Source organism: Penicillium subrubescens (genome assembly GCF_028828155.1).
Source record: "Penicillium subrubescens strain IBT 31985 chromosome Unknown utg000011l_segment0_segment0, whole genome shotgun sequence".
NCBI lineage: Eukaryota > Fungi > Ascomycota > Eurotiomycetes > Eurotiales > Aspergillaceae > Penicillium > Penicillium subrubescens.
In genome coordinates this window covers 2,220,597-2,237,642 of record NW_026643161.1, presented here as the reverse complement: position 1 = coordinate 2,237,642, position 17,046 = coordinate 2,220,597, and the positions used below count along the sequence as shown (strand labels likewise).

General features: G+C 48.4%; 6 protein-coding genes across 6 annotated transcripts; 2 read left to right on the top strand and 4 right to left on the bottom strand.

Moving 5' to 3' along the window:
• Positions 1 to 213: 213 nt before the first annotated feature.
• N7473_013095 (beta-N-acetylhexosaminidase) lies at positions 214 to 2,325 on the bottom strand (the record flags this gene model as incomplete). The annotated part of the gene is made up of 1 exon (XM_057159034.1): positions 214 to 2,325. The coding sequence occupies one exon, from the start codon at positions 2,323 to 2,325 to the stop codon at positions 214 to 216; it is 2,112 nt and encodes a 703-aa protein (XP_057002988.1).
• Positions 2,326 to 2,649: 324 nt separating this feature from the next.
• N7473_013094 (questin oxidase family protein) lies at positions 2,650 to 4,293 on the bottom strand (the record flags this gene model as incomplete). The annotated part of the gene is made up of 4 exons (XM_057159033.1): positions 2,650 to 3,311; positions 3,367 to 3,720; positions 3,775 to 3,948; positions 4,134 to 4,293. The coding sequence occupies 4 exons, from the start codon at positions 4,291 to 4,293 to the stop codon at positions 2,650 to 2,652; spliced, it is 1,350 nt and encodes a 449-aa protein (XP_057002987.1).
• A 1,328-nt stretch (positions 4,294 to 5,621) lies between these two features.
• On the bottom strand, positions 5,622 to 7,903 carry N7473_013093 (uncharacterized protein; the record flags this gene model as incomplete). The annotated part of the gene is made up of 4 exons (XM_057159032.1): positions 5,622 to 5,884; positions 5,946 to 6,421; positions 6,483 to 7,157; positions 7,215 to 7,903. 4 exons carry the CDS (start codon positions 7,901 to 7,903, stop codon positions 5,622 to 5,624), a joined length of 2,103 nt encoding a protein of 700 aa, XP_057002986.1.
• Positions 7,904 to 10,398: 2,495 nt separating this feature from the next.
• On the top strand, positions 10,399 to 12,334 carry N7473_013092 (acyl--CoA ligase; the record flags this gene model as incomplete). Its single annotated transcript, XM_057159031.1, has 5 exons — positions 10,399 to 10,491; positions 10,564 to 10,701; positions 10,761 to 11,195; positions 11,281 to 11,705; positions 11,776 to 12,334. The coding sequence occupies 5 exons, from the start codon at positions 10,399 to 10,401 to the stop codon at positions 12,332 to 12,334; spliced, it is 1,650 nt and encodes a 549-aa protein (XP_057002985.1).
• Positions 12,335 to 13,452: 1,118 nt separating this feature from the next.
• On the bottom strand, positions 13,453 to 14,910 carry N7473_013091 (DUF3712 domain-containing protein; the record flags this gene model as incomplete). Its single annotated transcript, XM_057159030.1, has 4 exons — positions 13,453 to 13,893; positions 13,950 to 14,074; positions 14,141 to 14,565; positions 14,642 to 14,910. 4 exons carry the CDS (start codon positions 14,908 to 14,910, stop codon positions 13,453 to 13,455), a joined length of 1,260 nt encoding a protein of 419 aa, XP_057002984.1.
• Positions 14,911 to 15,593: 683 nt separating this feature from the next.
• Positions 15,594 to 16,487, top strand: N7473_013090 (oxygenase MpaB family protein; the record flags this gene model as incomplete). The annotated part of the gene is made up of 1 exon (XM_057159029.1): positions 15,594 to 16,487. One exon carries the CDS (start codon positions 15,594 to 15,596, stop codon positions 16,485 to 16,487), a length of 894 nt encoding a protein of 297 aa, XP_057002983.1.
• Between the last annotated feature and the right edge of the window lie 559 nt (positions 16,488 to 17,046).

Here is a 17,046-nt window from a genome sequence, read left to right as displayed (position 1 = left end):
AGCTGGAACATAAATGGCTTTCCTGCTGTCAATAACATATATTTTTTGCTGACGTAGCCATGTCCGCGGCTTCAAAATTATAAACCATTAACAGTACGCAGACAGAAATTAGCTGGCTGGCTCAGGCGTCCTTGTGGTAGAATCGGGATGGACGCATTTGTATACAAGCGGGCGTTGACAATCCTCTTTCATATCATAAAATCGACCCGAGACTCAGTATAATACTATCCTTTCAAGTCCTGTTCCTCTAAGCACTTCTAACGGTGCCACAAAGGCCATCTGGCTCCAGGAGAAGACCCGATTCTTTCCACCGTACACAAATACTTCGAACCGCCCCACAAATTGATCATTCACCCACACCCGGCTTCCAGTAAATGTGTCCGATGTGATAGTAATTTCGCATTTCTGGGGTACCTGCACAACTTCATGGGTCGAGCTAGTAGCGTTGGCCCAAATCCTTCCAATGGCATCTGAGTGGAACCCATCTCCTTCGGCAACGGAAAGAAGGGGATATGGCCAGCCGTCCGCAGTGAAGGTCAATTGACCAGTCTCGGAAAGGGAAAGAATTGTGTCGTTTGATTCGAGGGAGAAGGGACCCTCGACACTAAGTTGCAAAGTATAGTTCATTCCTTTGCTTCCGTATCCCAGGGTAATCTGGTCGCGTGCATTATTTGTGCGTGGTTTGTTCCACGAGATCAAAGGATCCCGCGTATTCTTCTTCCTTGAAATTTTTCTGTCAAGATTCTCTCCTACTGCGTTGGAAGTTAGGATCTCAATTGCGTCTTCGAGGCCTGCTTCATCTAGTCGTGGCCCTCGGCTGCCGGTCCATGTGCGAGACGCAACCACAGGAATCCCATTTCGAATAGCATAATAAGACTCCAATTGAGTAGTTGCGTCCGGTCCGTTGTCGTTCCAAGCAGCAAGGATCGCCCCGCGAACCGCCTTCTGCTCAGGCTGTTCTGTTATGTTGACGGGGTTGAACAGTTGCGGAGTCCACTGCCACCCCTCCTTATCGGCAAAATTTAGTACTCGGGCATTGTTGAAAAATTGCGGATAAGGCGCCGGGGATATAGGAACATGATTGTTCTTCAGAGACATGTAAGCCCACCAATCCTCGGAATTGATAACTTGATAGCCATCCCGGGCGAGCTGCACTGGGTCCGATTGCCCGTACTGCCAGTGTTGGATCGTGATGTTCTTATCGATTGACAGCATCTCGGACGGCTCATAAGTGCCCCAGATGCGAATCAGCTTTCCAGAAGTCTCACGGACAAATTGAGACATTTCATTCACAAACGCAATGTAGTCATTCGCCAAGGTCAAGTCATACTCATCAGCACCGATATGCACCTCTTTTGTGTGGAACCAAGGCAGGAACTCCGACCAAATAGATTTCACTAGGGGTACAGTATCAGGATGGGAGATATTCAGAAGATCGCGCGACTTTAAAGCCAAGTCTGGTCTCCATTTTGTGATGGAAAGGCAATGACCTGGGCTTTCGATCTCGGGAATCACCGTCACTCCCCGGGCAGCACAGTGACTTTGAAAGTCGTCGAAGTCGGCACGCGACAAAGTTTCATTTTCTCGTTGTACAAGAGGCAGAAGGTCCGGATTGTCTGGTCGAAGCGAAAATTGGGAGTGTACTTCATTCCACGCCACATTTGGGCCTCGGCTGAGCGGATAATTGTCGGTCGCGTGGTAGTGAAACTCGGAGAGTTTGAAGAACGAGGCGTAGGTACAGAGGTCCTTGAGATAGTCTAAGGAGTACCATTTTCGCCCTGCGTCAAGCATGAATCCTCTCGTCGCATAGGCTGGCGCATCCTTGACGCGACCGGCTGGAATAGTGGCATGAGGGCTTAACATGAGTTGTTGCAACAGCGTTCGTGTCCCCCACCACATTCCTCGCGCGCCCGATCCCTGGATCGAAACGCGGTTGTGTTCGACAATCAATTCATAACCTTCCTCTGTCACCGTTCCATCTTCATATGTGAAATCAGATGGCGTCTTGGAGCGACTGAGAAACACTCCCAATGCTTGTTTTGGTGGTTCTTTGACCGTTCGAATCTGCCACGAAGAGTTGGTGATCTCTTCAAGATCCTTACGGAGCGTGCGGGCAAACTCCAACCCTGACGGTGGAATCAAAGTAAGGCCATTTTGATCCCGCCAGTGAGCAAGATCATCCTGAAGATAGATAATATGGTCGGCTTTTTTGAGAGAAAATCCACGCTTCGCGTCCGAATATGAGTCCTGCTGATCCCACTCAATTGGAGGTAAAATCTGCAGGGCCGAAGCAACCGCGGCAAGAGCAAGTATGGACAAATTCATGATGAATGTGTATGTAGATAGGCATCTCTTCGGGCTCCGTCTTATGTTTATCAAGAAACGCCCAGAGATATGCACGATACATGGATGGCAGCGTTACATTCTTCGCGGCGGTCGGGCATCTACAAACATGCGACGGTGCCGAGTGGAGCAGAAGAAACGTGGGATGCCATGCGGGGATGTCCGTGGGGAGCAAATCAAAACAAACTGATTATCCTTCTTACTATGACGATGCTCCTATATGCTTGCCTATCTAGGCCTGGACATGTCTTGGGTTCCTCTATGGAGTAGCAGTGTTCTACTTCATTTCAAGTCCACCGTATTCGGTCAAAGATGCGACGATCCGTTCGACTTCCTGGAGGGAACATGGAACCAAGACTGCTCAAACCCCACATGTCGAGACCAACGCGCGCTCACCCGTTGAATTTCGATTGACATCTCGCCCGCATGACTGTATTTCTTGCAAATTATCTCCCTCTCTCGATCTGCTGAGTCTTGGTTGAATTGTTCGGCGGAGTCGATGACTGGAGGATAGAGGGTTAGCAGAAGGGACCGGTGCATGGAAACTAGGGATAGCTCACTCATATGGGCAATTTTGAGAAACTCTTCGTCACTTTTGAGCATGAAGCTTGCTTTTTGGGGATATTCTTTGCTCACTTGCGCAGTTGTGGCGATCCCTCTGATCAGTTTAGCTAAATGACCGTCATCTTCATACTCGCAGGCTCGCTGGAACACCTCATCCCTTCCGGATGGGATTTGTGGCTGGTAGGCGACTAGCTCTTCAGACTTTGGGCAAGGCGGTCCAGTTTGATTATATAAAATCAGATCCGCTCGACCTTTCCATTCCATCAGTCGGCATTTCGTCTTTGTAGAAATCCATGGGGCACTATTGATCACGGGCCAGAGAGAGCCAGATGTGACTGAATGCATCAGGAAAAAGTCGAATCGAATCTGCTTTTCGGCCCGCTCTGCGAGCGATGTCCAGTAAACTGCTCATTTATCAGGCATGACGTCTTTTTATGAGTACTTGCTAGTGGTTCGTACCGGTATAATTGAGGCATTTAGCAGTCTTCTCCTGCAAGTCTTCAGGCTTCACTTTCCAGCGAACCATCACTTGCATAAAATCGTCCTTCGCGTGTGCTACCTGTCCATACCTGACCTGGAATACGCCATGGTCGAACTTCATTGTCTCTCGAAGTTTCTGATTACTGTATATTTCCTGCTGCAGATTGATAAGGCTCTCGGCTCCATCCGATGTTTTGGCAGCAGCCTCAATTTCCGTCAAGACTTCACCAAAGTGGGAATCATGAACAGCTGTTAGGGCCAATGCTTCGGCCACGATAAGCGGCTGGTCCAACTCAATGGCATATCCAAAATGGATCGGCGAGAGGAGAAATCCTAAGGGTCAACTTAGTACTAGTACATCCGTAAGTTTCCTGCTCACTGACTGACCACTGAAGAATCGACGCAGCATGTCCTCTGCCATTTCATCACCCCCGGAGTGGAACTTGTTGACAGTGTTCGGTACGCCATGTTTGCCAATTTCATTCTGGAAATATGCGAAATAGTCGTCATAGTATATGCCTTGTCCCAGGCACTCTTTGAATTTTGCCGGATCTTGGAAGTCTAACACGCGTTGAATATCGGGCGCCGTGACGGGCGTTGCGAATCCATGGCAACCTTATATGCCTGCTCGAGCTGTGTTGGCGTTCCCCCTAGCGCATAGAGGGCAAGTATATGATGGAGAATATGGTCTGGCCAGACTCATGGTCAGTAAATACTCTACCACCAATATAAAGCTTTCGTCTTACTGTGCAGTCCCAGATCATGGATGTAAATATGATAGTTGTCATGGTTATCTTGAAGAATCTCAGAAGCCTTGGCGGCAGTGTCTGGTGCTAATGCTTGCACTCTGAAGGTGCCTGTCGCAGGGACGGTTGGTGGAACATCGATCTCCTTGTGATTACACATCATGACTGTGTCAGAGTTTAGGAAGGATAGTATTTTCGACCAAAGGCTCTAGATAGCTCGCGTCGGTCATCATATATTACTTCCGGTGAGGCGGGGTCCGCGGCAATTGGTAAAGGTCGGGGTTTGCCGAGCTACCGGTTCATCTAAGGCGCCTCGAATCACTATGTATACAAACAGTGCACAAACTGCCAACAGACTAGTGGTGGGTCTCAATTTCAGCTCCCCACGATCACTCTTGTCTCCATCGATGTGTCAACATTACAGCGTTTCTTTCATTCATATATTTAGCTGTGGCTCATGGCACTGAGATATTGGAAATTTCAACTAGAATGTGATGGCACTGGGCACAGGCTACAGTACCAAATTGAATACTGTAGAGAGTTATATGGCGGGGTAGCTGCTGGGCATTGAATACATACGGTATTTTGTATAGTGGACGCCCTCGCTGTGGATCCTCGCTAGTGAGATAGTCTAACAAGCCTAGTGAGGCTTGCCTCTGTACCCAGTTACCCTTAGTTAGACTACTACTGTAGCCATACCTTCATAGCCCTCTCACAGATATTTGCCGCTCCTTCCTAATTAAAAAATGTCGTAGTGTGTGTTCTAAAGCGGTGCACTACCACACCGCTTGTATACCCCTTTGTACATGGTAAAGCCCAAATACCCCTCGTAGGTACGGAGCTCCTTTCACAGGGCATATCGCCGCACCACTCGGCAAAGTACCGTAGTAGTGAATCAGAACAGTAACTATAACGTGTATCCTACTTCCAAGCTCCTATACCTCGGTAAGCAGAGCCGATAAGGAGAGCCCTCAAGGCCATAGACCTCAAGGAGTTAAGCCCAGAGATATAGTCAGTCCTCACCTGCATTCAGCCAAGCCTATCTCGCTAAGAAAATCACCTCACGCTTGGCACATCAGGCCCGACATGTCTTTGCGTGCCTAGGGGTCCTATACCACCTACATAGAACCAGATCAAAAAGGTTTCGTGTGGAGCAACGTCGTATTGCACGCAGAAGCGTATGCACAAATCGTGGAAGCATTGCTTTGGACAGGAATTCAACCCATGTCCACAAGGGGTGCCTACGGTGTATCTACCGCTTGACCACCAGAGCTTGATAGAGAGGAATAGATTTCTTTTTGGGTGGAAAAAAGGTAGGAACATACTAATTCTAAGTCTAGCCAATCATGTAATTCAAAATTCCCGTTCTGTTGCTAAAGAAAATACTTGTCAAAGTCAGGCGAGCGCTATCGGATTAGCAGCTGCATCATATTTGCACATCATTGTATATTCAATCTAAGTCTATCTAATTTTTACAGACTATTCTACTTATGAGTCTGTCTGGGATTGGTCAGTAGTTGCCTGTTGTACATGTGGAGGAAGGACGAATGTGCTTGAGAGGCCAGCCCAATGTAAGGCATCTAGCCGGGCCAGTCCCAGTTTAACAAGCGGGAAACTCTGGCTTTGACACCTCAAAACTTGAAGCCATGAGTCTACCAGTTGTTTACCACGGGTTGCATGTGCGATATTCGGTGCTTGGACAAGAAGTAGCATGAGGAAGTTGGAAACTGTTGCGAATCCAATGCGTGACCCTTGAATCATTGGTTAGCTAGATAGTCTTGTAAATTTCCATCTTTCGGGGCGGTCTCTTACATGAGTACCAAAATCCAGTAAAGTCGCTGGGTGTCAGGCGCCGCGTGAAATTTACTAAAATGGTTGCACATTTCTCTGCTCCATGTAGGACGATTTCACCGGTTCCACACTCGTCGGATATTGAGATCTCAGGTAGACATTCAATTCCTGAAATATCGGGAAAGTCCAAAGTTGGATCATCCACGGGCAGTGGAGAGTTAATGGGCATTTCTTCCATATCGAAAATCATGGGTGGGCTTGAGGATCGCGCCATGGGTCGAAGCATCGCTCGGTAGACATAAACCACGAGTAACAGGTAGGCAAAGTGAATCGAGGTCGGATATGGGGCGAGTCCCTGCACAGACTTGCTCCAGTTTGGCAGACGGAACGTGTCCGGCAGAGAAGAGTACCACGAGTTTAGCTGCTCCAGCAGACTTTGGCCAAGCTCAGCTGAGGAATCGAAGTCTGCGTTGAGGACTTGGGAGGCTCTGAGTGTACTGGAAATGGGTATTAGCGGAGGTCTCCAGGCGTTTGTGCCAGGCTAGTGTGGAAACTTACTAAAATGTTTCTTGGATATCTTGAGCAATCCGAGCTAGGTTCACCAAGTACCGAAAAGGAATCTCGGTGTCGCACGAACATGTCGAGAAACTCTGCCGGGGACCAATGAGAAAATCGCCTTCATCTAACTCACTGACATCCCATTCGGCCGAATGGATATACGGCGGCCGTCCCATCACCAGACTGCGCCATTTATCTTCGGCGTATACTGCCCACCAAAGGCGACGCCGCAGACGCTTCTCCCATGCCGGTATTCCCCACATGCGGCATTCAATGTGGACGCCGAGCGAGCATGCTAGGCCGACGATTTGGCCCACAAAGGACCAGGTGAATGGCGTATCGGCGGTTCTGTAGCGGGTCTCATCCATCGGTTGCTGGTGGAGATATAGCAGCGCTGCCTGAAGAACTGCTAGACGAGGACTGTGTATCTCTTCGGTCACTAGTTCATACACCATACGCCAAAGTCTCTGCACTGGTGAGTTGTGGTACGTGTTCAAGACACATAGATAGTCGTCATGACTGACAAATGGGAACGCTGATGCATAGACGGCCGCGAGAAGGTGAACAGGCACCTTTGCTAATGCAGACAACTCGGGGAGCTGGTATGACGTTGTGGTCAATCCTAGCTGCGAACGTGATATAACCGGCAAAGCGGGAAACACATACTTGACAAATCTTGGCCGCGGCAGTCAGTCAGCATTTTGGACTAGAGAATAACAGGAATTTACTTACAATGAGACAAGTCGCCTGCCATATTCGGGAGGCACTAGGCAGTCGAGATACTCCCGAGTAACTTCCCCGATACCTGCTCTTGTATTCTGCTTGATTGCAGATGAAAGTTCCTCGGATGACACCATGAAATGGACCGGTATTCGCTGTGCAGTGGGCACTCCTCCGGCATTGCGATAATGTACCTTATAAAAATATTTCATGCCCGCGTCATCGAATCGGCAGTGCCTCAAAAGCCAGGGGTCTGACTCGGACGATGCTCCAAATAATTGGGCATATCCGTGCTCTAGCCGATCAATACTTTGGACAAATTGAGTTGGCGGCCGAGCGGCTAGCAGTATCCCAGAATCCGGCGATGGCCCGCCGACTTGGCCGAAGTCCAATGACGAGTATGGAGGCCCAACACTACCAGGTGGGCTTCCAGAATTGGAAAAGCCACGACCAAAGATGCTCTCTTCTGCATGGGACGTGACCGGTAGCTCGTCAACGCTTGGAACGGCAAAGGACAGGGATTCCGAGAGACGCGCTCGTTTCGGCGGAGGGTTATCGAACGTACAATCGAGCTTGGCGGCTCGGCATCGTTGACAAGGGATGCCATCATCCGTCTGGCAGCCTAACTTCCGTGCCCGGCATTGGTCGCATGGCCGATGACGCTTGGATCGATATGGCCGAGCGGAAGGTGGTGAGGACATTCTAGCACGGTACGGCTCTCTTCAGTGAGTACTCGGCGAAAGAGAAAACAGTTTTTTGGGCAGATGCGCGTTTTAAGATGATCGATGAAGTGGATAAGAGTTCATTGGGCGCATCGGCGAAGTAGGTGTATATTCAAGCTTGTGGCGACGGCCGAGGACGAAAAGAGTTGGACAGAGTGGATGCGGCGAAGGCCGGAGGAGAACCAAGTTATCGATTAAGAGAGGTCACTCTCTACGACGCGACATGCCAACTTGCTATAATGACGTCACTTTCGAGGACAATCATCGGTTTATGGAGGTTATCATCCATACACAGTAACATCGGCCATTCATGACCCACTCTCGGCCATCATCGGCGAACTCGACCACCATCTGGCATTGAACATTCAGATTCAGAAGGACCCAGACAAAAACTTCATGGCAAGGAACCTGGAAAGACCTATAGTCTTTTGTTTTCGAGGAACTTCCACATAATCAATTTCTCTGACCTCATCCATCGACAAACTTTGTACTCGATGGGGGAACAGATATATATTCACTAGAGGTCCTGCCTACCTTGGGTAGGGATCAAATTGAACATCATTGCTAAATGGTTCATTGGATAAAGTTAACATACTCTCTGTGTGACGATAGAGTACTGTATAGATTTTGACAAGGTTCACTCAAGGATTTGAAAATCTGCCAGATTGTTCCCAAAATGTCATCAAGATGTGGCGAACCTGCGAAGACTTGGTCAATTCGAGGCCTATTTGAACGATGTGCAAAAGGAAAATCAATTACGGATGACTGCCGGTCTGAAATCACCTTGGTTCAACAGTATGTATATCGAATCTCCCAATTCAAAAGGAAAAACGAAGGTCGATACTGATTTGGGTTGATAGAAATGAGCCCAGACCGACTGCCACGAGGAATGTAGGAGCAGGAAACTTCAATGGTACGATCTCAACCCCAAATTCTTTCCAGGGCAAATTCTAACAGTCTATCAGCAGCGGATATGTGCTTTGGGTCCTGCTGTAGGAAGGGCTAAGTCAGAACTACTCCAACTAGCTCGCGATAACCAGATTGACACTTCATGACAGTGGAGGAAATGGAAGGTGTGGTATGCTATTTTTTGGGATAATGACATGCTTTGTATAGATAATTGACATGAATTAATTTTCAAATATGGGACATGATGACTCGATCCCTTTGACCTCGATAGGGTTTGCAGGATTTGTCATCTTCTTTGGCCCTGCGTGAAGCAGGCCGGGGATTTCCTGCCAGGGCCAGGCCTGTTCATTTCCTTTGTGCTTCCGGGCATTATAGACCCTGTTCTGTTCCCTTCTGCTTCTTCTTCCTTTTCCTAGTCGTCTTCGTCTTCCTGTTCTAGATAGACCAATTGACTCAGTCTACCTCTTCTCTCTTCGCTTCCTGTGCCAGCAGTGCCGTGGGCACTGTCAGGACACGAGTAGCGTAACTACCTACTAGGTATCATAGACTCCATAGAAGATGTCTTGTGTATCTCAAAGCTCAGCAGGTACTTGTATGGTGTTGTTGCGCCGTATCGTCGATACAAGATCTCGCCATTTTAGCCTGCCCCCAAAGTACAGCCAGACACGCTCTTAAGCTCTCTTTCTATCTAGAAAGGAACAGAGGTCGAGAATTAACGATGTGATGATGGTGCTCTCGGGCTCTCATCACGTGAGATTAGAGAGGGTTGTTCCTCCCTCGCATTTTCCCCGATTCCCCTTCCCCTTACCAACAAGGACGGGGCCAATCTGACATGGTTGTTTGAAATTCATCTTTATTTTGATTCAGCTCCCCATTCTTATCATCATGGATTCATTAGTCGCTACGAGGATCTTGTGATCTGTGCAAGGCTGAGCGGGGGTTACACCCGGAGACTTCAACCAGTTAAACTGGGGGAACTGGGAGAGGGCAGTCAACAAGGCGATGCGGAGTATTTTCTCTCCGCTCCCCCACTTTCTGCTGTGATCTACACACGTCCACACGAGAACTCACTTGCTTTACTTGTCTATAGTACTGGGAGATATGCATCCTACTGGCCGTCCAGCCTCAGGCGTTCCAAAGATGATCTTATGAGCATAATCCTGCTCCTCTCCCGCCCTTCCACCTGCACAAATCTCGCTTCAAGCCCTCGGCGCCTTTTTCTGTTCGAGCCGTCCCTCTCAGACACGCGGTTGGGCCTCCAGAGTGGCTGATGGTGCTCTATTCGTCGATCGAATCGAGGCCCAGCCGAGTTCCGAGCTACGCACGAAGAGGGGCTGTGGCTACCGTGGAGCTCTCCTGGCTCCTGCCGCACGGCTGTGTGAAGTATGATGCATCATACGGCCGCAACAAGGACCTTCTCCAGGCGATCATGTACATAGCCGCTTTGCTTTAAGTTGTCGGCAACGGAAACTATCAATGCAAAGCTTCCTTTGGATTATTACCTCCTGATTTATTTTTTCCCTCCCAGCTCCATCAGTCCGCAGTTTGGACACACTCCCTCGACCATGATTTTCGAGCCTGCAGAGAGGACTCTGCTCCCTACAAAGGATCTTCTGTCTTACATCTTCGATGACCCGCCCTACGACCAAGACAAACCGGTTGGAACCACCCTCCCTGTGCCAGATCCCATCTCAATGGCATTCTGACTTGTCGCATTGGTTTCTTCCTAGATCTATATCGATGTTCGAGATCCGAAGCGCTCGATTTCGTGCAATCAAGCCCGCACATTGATTCGTTCGCTGATTGCGGGGATGAGAGCGTCTGGTCTTCGCCAAGGGGATTGCGTTCTCATCCATTCATTCAACGATGTAGGTGTGATTGCCTGCAAGGTTGTCGTTGGGCGTGACTAATTGGGATGGAAATCAAGATAAACTACAGTATACTTGTGCTCGCTATCATTGGTGCCGGTGGAGTCTTCACGGGCTCCAATCCTGCATACACCCCGACTGAGCTTGCCCACCACATTAGAGCCTCCGAGGCCAAATTTTTGATCTCTGAACCCGAGATTTTGAAGTCGCTTCTGGGTGCCGCTCAACAAACTGGAGTGCCGGAACAAAACGTGTGGATCTTCAATAACCTAGGCCAGTCGGTTCCGACCGGGCAAAAATCATGGAAAGAGCTGTTCAAGTTTGGCGAGGCCGATTGGGTGAGGTTCAATGATCTGGAGACCGCCAGAACAACAACAGCAGCCAGACTTTTCAGCAGTGGAACTACTGGTCTTCCCAAGGCAGTGATGATCACCCACTACAACCTGATCGCTCAGCACGAGCTTGTGCTGGGAGCTGATCCACGACCCTATCCGGTCAGTCCACATCTTTACTGCTACCAGCTTGCGTGGCCAATGCCTCCTGTTGCCAAGCAACTCTATCTAACTTCCAGTTTTATAGATATCACGCATCATCGCAGTTCCAGTCTTCCATGCCTCCGCTGCCCCGGTCACTCACATCTCGACCTTAAAGGCAGGAGCCGCTGCCTACGTGATGCGACGGTTCGATTTAGAGGAGTACCTGACTACAGTCGAGAAATATGATATTACCGACTTGGCCATGGTCCCACCCATTGTCATTGCGATCTTGATGTCACCCGTTTCCCAGAAACGGCCTTTCTTGCGCAAAGTTCGCCTCGCAGCATGCGGTGCAGCTCCCTTGGACAAGGACGTCCAGGCTCGATTCCGCTCACTTATGGGAGATGACGGCCCCTTCAATCAGGTCTGGGGAATGACAGAAACCTCGTGTGTGGCGACCATGTTCCGGTACCCTGAGCATGACAACACCGGCTCCGTGGGACGATTGATCCCAAATCTTGAAGCAAAGTTAGTCCCCCTGCCTTTATACCCGTGTGCTTGAGGCGCCTCGAGAATCCTGACAAATTTGTCACCTTAGGCTTATTGACGATGACGGAAATAACATCTCGGCGTTTGGGGTTCGTGGAGAGCTCTGTGTCCGAGGCCCTACCGTGACCCCTGGATACTTCAAGAACGACGAGGCCAACGCGCAATCTTTTGACTCTGATGGATGGTTCAAGACTGGTGACATTGCCTATTGTGACCAGTCCACCCGTAAATGGTACATTGTCGACAGGAAGAAGGAGTTGATCAAAGTTCGCGGATTCCAGGTTGCACCGCCTGAACTGGAGGCAGTACTTCTCTCACACCCGCAGATCATTGATGCTGCTGTGATCGGCATCACGTTCCCAGGAGCCGATACAGAGTATCCTCGAGCATATGTTGTCCGGCGCCCCGGCAGCGAAGGCCAAAGGCTGACCGAAGAAGAGGTTCAGAAATATGTTTTGGCGCGACTTGCGAAGTTCAAGGCGCTGACAGGTGGTGTGAAATTTGTCGGCTCGGTTGCTCGAAACCCCAGTGGGAAGATATTGAAGCGGGTGATCAGAGAGGAAGCAAAACGAGAGATTCAAGCTGGACAGATCAAGCCACGCTTATGAGTGTGTAGATGTTTGAAGTGGTCTATTTAGATCGGGACATAGTCGTTCCCCAGGTAGTTTTCTTACTCCCTTACCAAGTTCAATATTTTGATTTTGTCGATGTTAAATATCAGAATATAAGAGAGCTGTCTCTATCTTTCGTTGAATAAATAAGATTCGATTCAGAGCATCTGTATGACGGAATAACGAGATTGTGGATAGTACCCCCGATTGGTTCCGAATAGCCCAGCCATTCTTGAGGCGATCAACCCATAACTCGAAATTTGGAGATGGTACTATCGGAAAGCAGACCGCCATATTACCAGGGCTCAATTGATGATCATCGCACCGCTCCTCACGTGCAAGGTGAGTGATCTGAATCAAGATCTCCTGAATATTGAGGTAAAGGATGATCTGAGTGTGGTTCCATTCACTCCGGTAGTCTGTTCCAATCCCCCAAGGCGAAGACGCTCCTTATACCGGCTTAAAATACCAAGGCGATGGTACTTTTTGAATTTCTTGGTTGCGTCTTGGCCTGCTACACCCTGCAAAGCTGTTGATTTTATGAGATTTCGTGTCCACATCGGCGAAGTCGTCTCTGAAAACATACTTTTCGCACCCCCAGGGTGTTCTTGTAGAAATGAACTCAGGTCATAAACATCATTTTCAATTATTACCCAGATATCACCATCTTGAGTATGTTTAGCAACCTCTTCTCGAGAGTACATCACTTTTGTTGCATCTTCCAGCTGTTGCGAAATTATTGGTGTCTGCATTTTGCGCATGTAGGGACTTGACTTGATTGGAAGGACTATTTATTCGCTTTGATCTTCAGGCAAGGAAAACGAGATCTTTGCTCCCCGCAAACCCTCCCGTCCTCCTGCGGCACATGAACCTTGCATAAGCCGCGGTCTAAGAAGGATAAATGCGGGCCGAGTATCACAATCGACTCTTCAACATGCATTGAACGGGACGAGTAAAGCGCCTTGACAAACATCGAATATGCGATATGCGAGCTCTGACTCAAGGATGAATACCGTCTCAACAAGTGTTTTCGAAGCATGCTACATAGAGTACAATGTGGGGCATTGAAAATCCATTGATTTCTGACATATTGACTTGTAGATTGTGATCGCCTCTTATACAAGGGACCGAAGCGACCGAGCGACAACGGATGTATCACTAGAACTGGAAATATTTCCCAGAATCTGAGTTATGTTTGACAAAACCTTACCCAACCCTGAGTCAGTGTTGTTCAGCAAGCCATCTAGCGTGTCGCCCACAACTTGAAGTATTGGCACTCGAGCCACGAGCGTGAGATTTTTTAGAACCTGTTCGTAGTATTTGATGTGAACTCCATTATAGATAGTGGAGTTTCCAGAAGCTGACAGCTCGATTTCACCGTCCCCCAAGGCAGTCTTTTGTGCACTGAGAATCTCCGAAAGGTTATCTAGAACCGTGGATATTTCCAAGCGTCCTCGCAAGGCCACGGTATTGTTTCCAGGCTTGAGAAGAACGTTCAGAATAGTGGCTTGCCCGATGATCAAATCAGAGCTCCTCAGATTCAACGTCACATTACCCTGTGTTTGCAGTCAGTCGTGTTAAAAACAGCGCGAAGATTTTTCATCAAACATACCAGCGCGAATGTGAAATCAGAATGATTTGGCAGGATGGCCTCTCCCACCAAGTTTGTACCGTCAGCCTCTTTAGGGATAACAACTCGTGCAGAGTTAATAGAAAAGCCGCTGAGCTTGTCCAACCCTGTTATATTAAGGGTCAATCATTAGTGAAGCTTCCTATGTAACCAAAGGTAAAGGACAGACATACCGTCCAACTCGATATCCTTGTTAAGAGTCAGAGGGGCTTTGAGAGCCCCGAGATGACCAACGGTGGAGCCTTTGGCTGACATTGTAAATTTTTTGTTGTAAACGGCTTGAGTGAGAGTCTTGATGAATTGGTCTTCATTCAAAATATCGGTGTTATTCTTAGTTACCGTCAGATTTGTATTGCCCTTGAGACTATAGGATGGCAAAGAGACGGTTAGGTATGGTTGCATTGGCTGGACATCTCGATTGAAGAGACTCAAATCAAGTGGATCAATACGAATCCGAAGCCCCATAGGGATATTCAGAGACGTATCAAGAGTGAACGACACTTGCTGGGTCTTTGGATCCAGAATTTGAGCGGAATACACTGGAAGGTTTGTATCGTCAACAATCCGTTGAGCGATTGCCGGGACTGCAACCAGAAAGCTGTTAATTGGAAGAAAATGTCAGTTCCATGATAGCAGAGCAGGGTAATGATCTATAGGTGGCTCTGAGCACTTACAAAACTGGTAGAAATATGGCCAAGAAGATTATCGCCGCCACGAGATAACAACACCAAAACCGACGCCAATGCTTTTGGACATTTGCCCGAGCATGTTTCAATCTTCGAGGGGTTTTGGATTTTTCCAATGAATCAAGACTCTCGACATGCTCAATGTCGCCGCCGAGGACCCCTGAAACCTGTTTTAAGTGAGGCCCTTTGCCCGTAAGCATAGGCAGGTTTCTGTTACTTCCAACGACATATCTACCGTCTTCGTTTTCGTTGGGCATATTAAGAATGTTTCTCAAGCGTTAAGCAAAACAAGAATACATTCAAATCATAACCAACAGGACTGTCGCGTTCCAACATTACAGCCTTTATACTATTGGTTTCAACATGCTAGCGAGCTCATGATGTACGACAAATTCCTTGTCACCCCGCGCTGCACCTCCCAGAGGCTATAGCGTTTTGATAGACTAGATAAGGAAAATCCGGGGAAAATTGGTCAGTTCGCTTAGAGAGAGCTGCCATATGGCGCCCGCCCCACCCTTGAAGATCACATCAACACAGACCCCCATCGCATGTGTTGCTATGCCCGCGGTACAGCGGCCCGCGGCAGAAGAGATAGTCTTCTTTGGTAATGGGGGAAGGGTCAGCCAAGACTATCCCTGTGATCAACCATATATCTAGCAGCCGTCCGGTCCGCGGCAGACGATCCCACGCTGGTCCTTTCGACACATCATATGACATTTCATATGAACCTTTTACACCGCATTTGTGTAGTCTAGTTTTATGTGTAAAAGTATTGGAAGTCGCGCCAGACTAGTATGGACATAAAAGGCCATTAAAGAGTTCCATTTTCAGCCCATCTGCTTCAAACTTGAGTCACGTCATCTTGACTCTTCTCATCTTCTTTTATAAAAATCCACTTACGGCAGCAAAAACCATCTTATTCATTACAAGAACTTCAAGAATGTCTGAAAAACAAACGGGACACTCCCTGGAGAGTGGCATGTCCACTGTATCACCCACCAATGGATCAAACGAGAAAGCGAATGACAACTTTCTCAACCACAAAGTGCTGGATGAGCTTGAGAAGCCAGCACAAATACAAAAAGTCGTCCAAGAGGCCATTCTACTTGCCGGTGGTGCAGCTGCAATCTTATTACAAGTCGCAGAGCCAGGTGTTGGCAAAGGCGTGGACGAACATAGCAACTTCGCGTACAGGCCTATGGATCGTCTCCGGACGACGATGACTTACGTATATTGCATGGCGTTTGGCTCTCGAAGCGAGAAAGTGGCTGTCATCGAGATGGTTCATCGGGCCCACGCTGTTGTGAAAGGGCCGAATTACTCAGCAGACGACCCTCAACTTCAACTCTGGGTTGCCGCTACTCTTTACGCGGTTGGCATCGAACTATATCAACAAATGTTCGGTAAGATGACAGAGCAGGAAGCTGAAGGTATCTACCGAGAGTACTCCGTCTTGGCGGTATCACTTCGTGTCAAGCCAGAAATGTGGCCGGCGTCAAGACGAGCATTCTGGGAATACTGGGATCACCAAGTTGAGACAATGGAGATCACCGAAAATGCACGAAGGGTTGCCCATGATCTTCTTTGGAACAAAGAGTTGCCGCTTCATATCCGGCTCCTCCTTCCTGTTGTTCGCTTGACCACAGCCGAGTTGCTGCCCAAGCGAATTCGTGAGGCATACGGATTGAAGTCTACGAAACTACGCCGCGGTGCCTACCGCGTGACTCTCGGACTTACAAAGGCAACTTATCCTTGCTTGCCAAAGACCATTCGGACCTATCCGATGCGGTACTATTTGAAGGACATGCGGCGTCGACTCCGAAATGTGGCCTGAATTGGCTATTACCTGAGCTCCCAACTATGCACCTCACGTCCCGCAGATTACAAATTACAAATAACAAATTTCAATAGCCTAAATTAGTTAACAAGCTTGTGGTTCCGGGAGAAGTTGTTTGATAGATGTTTAGATTGGTCCATGCTCTCACTTGCTTTGTCTATGATTAATGTACCTTCTAATAGGATTGAAATTTCTCTCAATACCTAGTAAGATCTTGACTTAGAAAGCTTGCCCCGCCAGAAAGTTCTCCATAACCAATCAATCTCTAATTCTAGGAGTGGAGAAACTGTTCTCCTGTGCTCGAACCAGGCGTACAGGGATGCAAGACTTGGGTGGAGCATGTGGATTGTAACCGAGTTCCGCGGCAAACCCCCCAAGCTGGTTGCGGGGAACCCTGCATAGTGGCGGTCACCGGGGGATTACTGGAGCATTAACGGGGCAGAGTCGTGCGAAGCCGTGAGATTATAGTCTGAATGACACGTCTTCTTTTACTAGAGCTTACTGTTAAAATCCTTCTCTTATATAACTCCCATATATTTGGATTCATTTTTGTCAA